The sequence below is a fragment of the Neltuma alba genome, unplaced genomic scaffold, assembly GCF_004799145.2.
Source record: "Neltuma alba isolate B1F8T4 unplaced genomic scaffold, ASM479914v2 tig00004063_pilon, whole genome shotgun sequence".
In the NCBI taxonomy this organism is placed as follows: Eukaryota; Viridiplantae; Streptophyta; class Magnoliopsida; order Fabales; family Fabaceae; genus Neltuma; species Neltuma alba.
Window position 1 is genome coordinate 22,624 of NW_021633550.1, and position 3,714 is coordinate 26,337.

Genomic DNA, 3,714 nt, shown 5'->3' on the forward strand with positions numbered 1-3,714 from the left:
TCTGATCCTTAATGTAATAACTATTTAACTAATTTAATTAGATTAGAAATTTAGGTAAGTTATTTAATTATAAAAAATATGACTTTTTTTAAAAACATAATAATCATCTTCTTTAATATCCTTCCTCCTTCTCCTAATATGGGTAATTTAGAAAAAATTAATAAATATGATAAATGAATCTTATATTTAGAATTAAGATTAACTTAATAATTAGATCTATATGAAAGATCGGAAGAGCATAAAAGAGGAAATTGTCTCCAGATGCTCTGGCAATTTTTTTCCTCCAAAAAAACAGCGGAAGAAGAGATTTAATCTCTATAGTTATTTTTTAATAGAGTAAAGTAAATGAGTCAGGTTTCGGGCTTATCAAAATTAAGATATGCTTCGAAACTGATCAAAAAGCGTTTTCATATGCCTATAGTTATTTCTTTTAACATGTCTATCCAGAATTTAATTCTAAATCATAATATGTGAAGGCAATTCTATTAATTTTTATGGCCAGAATTTTAATTCTTTGAAAACAAATTAAGTTTGTAAACTACAGCACCGCCATCCCATCGAAGATAATATATGGAGATAGTGAAAAACATACCGGTCATTAAACAATAAGGAGAGACAGTAATTTAAAGATTAATGATAATCATGGAATTGAAGTCAACTCAATCATAATTAAAATAATATAATTGAATTAAAATTAATTTTTAGAAAATTAGATGCATGTATATATATATATGTGATCAATGTTAGGAAAAAAAACTGATATAGGATTTCATATTCTAACTCTGCATTATTGAAGCATGGGCGAAAAAGTTGCCGTATGAACATTTGAAGTTAGTTTTGTTGTGATATGAGGCAATGCCGTAGAATGGAAACTCATTGAAATTTCTTTGCAAGAATTTTGTACAATGGCCTGTAATATTCGCAATTCAAAAAACATCACAACTTGCTATGAAGTTTGTAAGACCCCGAATTTTCTGACTCGGGATGGGCAAAAAAAAGAAGAAAATTCATTAAAATTATTTAATAACCCAATTATAATTGGAAAAAATTATGAAATATTGATTTTCAAGGTCTAGAAATATTTTAGAAAAGTTCATTCCCCAACAAGTGGCCTAAATAATTTTAAAGCTATTTTCATAGTAAAATGGGTTATTTTCTTAGAAAATTCTAAGAAAAATATTTAGAGGTTTCTAATTAACTAGAAAATTTTAGGAAAATTATTTTATGAGGTAAAGAAGTTATTTGAGGCATAAAATCCTTAAAATGGGTTAAGGATTAATTTCTAGAATTAAGGGCTGTTTTCCTGGAAAATTCACGAAAAATAGCTGGGAGATGATTTTTGGTCCTAAATTTTTATGAAAATTATTTTAAGGGTCACAAAAGTTATTGGATGAGGAAAATCCATATAAAATACTATGGATTAATTTTTGGATTCACAAATTCAAGAAATTATGTGGAAGGGGGAATAAGAAATAAGGAATAATTAAAGGCAAAATGGTCCACTGCCTCATGTGCACAGCCCGCACGTGTTGCTCCATCCTTATAACCATCAGAATTCATTTTCCTTCCCCATTTCATTACTGCCCGAATCTTAAAACAGAGAGAGACCAGAGAAACACGAGAGCTCGACGAAGAAGTGCCGGAAGTGGTGATCGTATGTATATGCAAACAGATTAACCTTACCAGGTAAGCCTCCTGATCATTCTCCTACCCTTTTCTTTTCGGTTTTGTGCGCGGTTTGGCTGCAATGGAGGAGAGAGAGAGTTAAGGAAAGGAGAGAAAGATCAGTGAATTCATGTTATATGGCAAGACTGAAGTAAATGATACTGGTTTTTAAGCTTGCATGTCACTATTATCTCTGTTTCATGAATTCCCGAACAGAGCATGTCATTTCTGGGTTCATAGGCATCGGGTTTGAGGTATTAGGAGAGAGGAAACGTGTATTATATGAATATGAAGCTGCATGTTGATAATGGTGGTTGCATGTGGATTTCTTGCTCTGTTTTGTGAGCCGAAACAGAGCTTTAACTTTCTGGTTATGGGGTTATATGTTAGGTCTTTCAGAACTGAAGGAGTGTAGGTATATACATATATATACCGGTTTGAATAAGGCTTACTCCTCTATCCAAAGTCAACTGTATTGTTGGAAAAATTTTAGTAGGAATTATGGATTGAGGTTTTGTGTGCAGGGGAGATTGAAGTAATATATATATTTATATATGTGTGTTTCGGGTTCTATGACTATTGTGACCGTATGTGGAAAAATGATAAGATGATTTTCATTAATGAGAAAAGGGGATATATATACACTAGAGATCCGGTGAAATACATAACAGAAAGCCTAACTAAAATACATTGAGAAATAATATAACTTAACAGAAGTTACAGTATACTTGACACCCCCCGCAAGCTTGAGCATGTATGTTCTTCATGCCAAGCTTGGAAATGAGCTCATGAAAACATGTAGAGTGAAGAGCCTTGGTGAAAACATTAGCAAGCTGGTCAGATGATTTAACAGGTAGCAAGTGAATGACTTTAGCTTGCACTTTTTCTCGAACGAGGTGGCAATCAAGTTCGATGTGCTTTGTGCATTCATGAAATGTGGGGTTAGTTGCTATCTGAAGAGCAGACTGGTTATCACAGTATAAGACAGTAGGATGAAGGTGAGAAACATCAAAGTCATTCAGCAAATAAAGCAACCACTGAAGTTCACAAGTTGTGGAGGCTAAGGCACGGTACTCAGCTTCTGAAGATGATCTAGATATGGTAGCTTGCTTTTTGTCTTTCCATGAAATTAAGGAAGAACCAAGAAAGATGGCAAATCCTGTGACAGAAAGTCTAGAATCAACACAGCCAGCCCAATCTGAATCACTGAAGGCTTTGAGCTGCAGATCAGAGGCAGAAGAGAAGAACAAACCAGCACCAGGTGATGATTTAATGTACAGTAAGACCCTATGAGCTGCTTGCAAATGAGTGTCACGTGGAGCAGACATGAATTGACTAAGTTATTGGGTGATAAAGCTTAAATCGGGTCTTGTAGTAGTCAGATATTGCAATTTACCAATCAGTTTTCTGTATGACAGCGGATTATCAAGTAGAGAACCTTTGTCCTTTGAAAGTTTGAGGTGAGGATCCATGGGTGTAGAAGCTAGTTTACATCTGAGATAACCAGTGTCATCAAGAAGTTCTAAGGCAAACTTTCGTTGGGAGAGAAAGATGCCCTCTTTTGAGCGTGCCAGTTCTAGGCCAAGAAAATACCTAAGTGCACCTAGATCTTTGATAGTGAATGCTTTGTCAAGAAGTTGTTTGATTCTAGTGATTTCAGAGATATCATTGCTTGCCAATATAACATCATCTACATACACCAAGATGACAGTAAAAGATGCAGAAGAGACAGCTTTAAGAAAATAAGGAATGGTCAGAGGCAGATTGTGTATATCCGTAAGATAATAAGGCTGTGGACAGTTTGGAGTACCATTGCCTGCTAGCCTGTTTAAGACCATATATGGACTTCTATAATTTACAAACCATGTTAGGGTGAGGGGCTGAAAAACCCTTTGGAAGCTCCATATAGACTTCCTCATGAAGATCACCATGTAAGAAAGCGTTATTAACATCAAGCTGATGTAAGAACCAATTTTTAGCCACAGCAATAGAGAGTAAAAGTCTAAGAGTAGTCATCTTAGCCACAGGGGAAAAAGTGTCGAAATAATC

At 34.5% G+C, this 3,714-nt stretch overlaps 1 protein-coding gene across 1 annotated transcript; it reads right to left on the minus strand.

Moving 5' to 3' along the window:
• Positions 1-3,005: 3,005 nt before the first annotated feature.
• LOC114743599 (uncharacterized mitochondrial protein AtMg00810-like) lies at positions 3,006-3,503 on the minus strand. Its single transcript, XM_028931819.1, has one exon. It carries the CDS (start codon positions 3,501-3,503, stop codon positions 3,006-3,008), a length of 498 nt encoding a protein of 165 aa, XP_028787652.1.
• Positions 3,504-3,714: the final 211 nt, after the last annotated feature.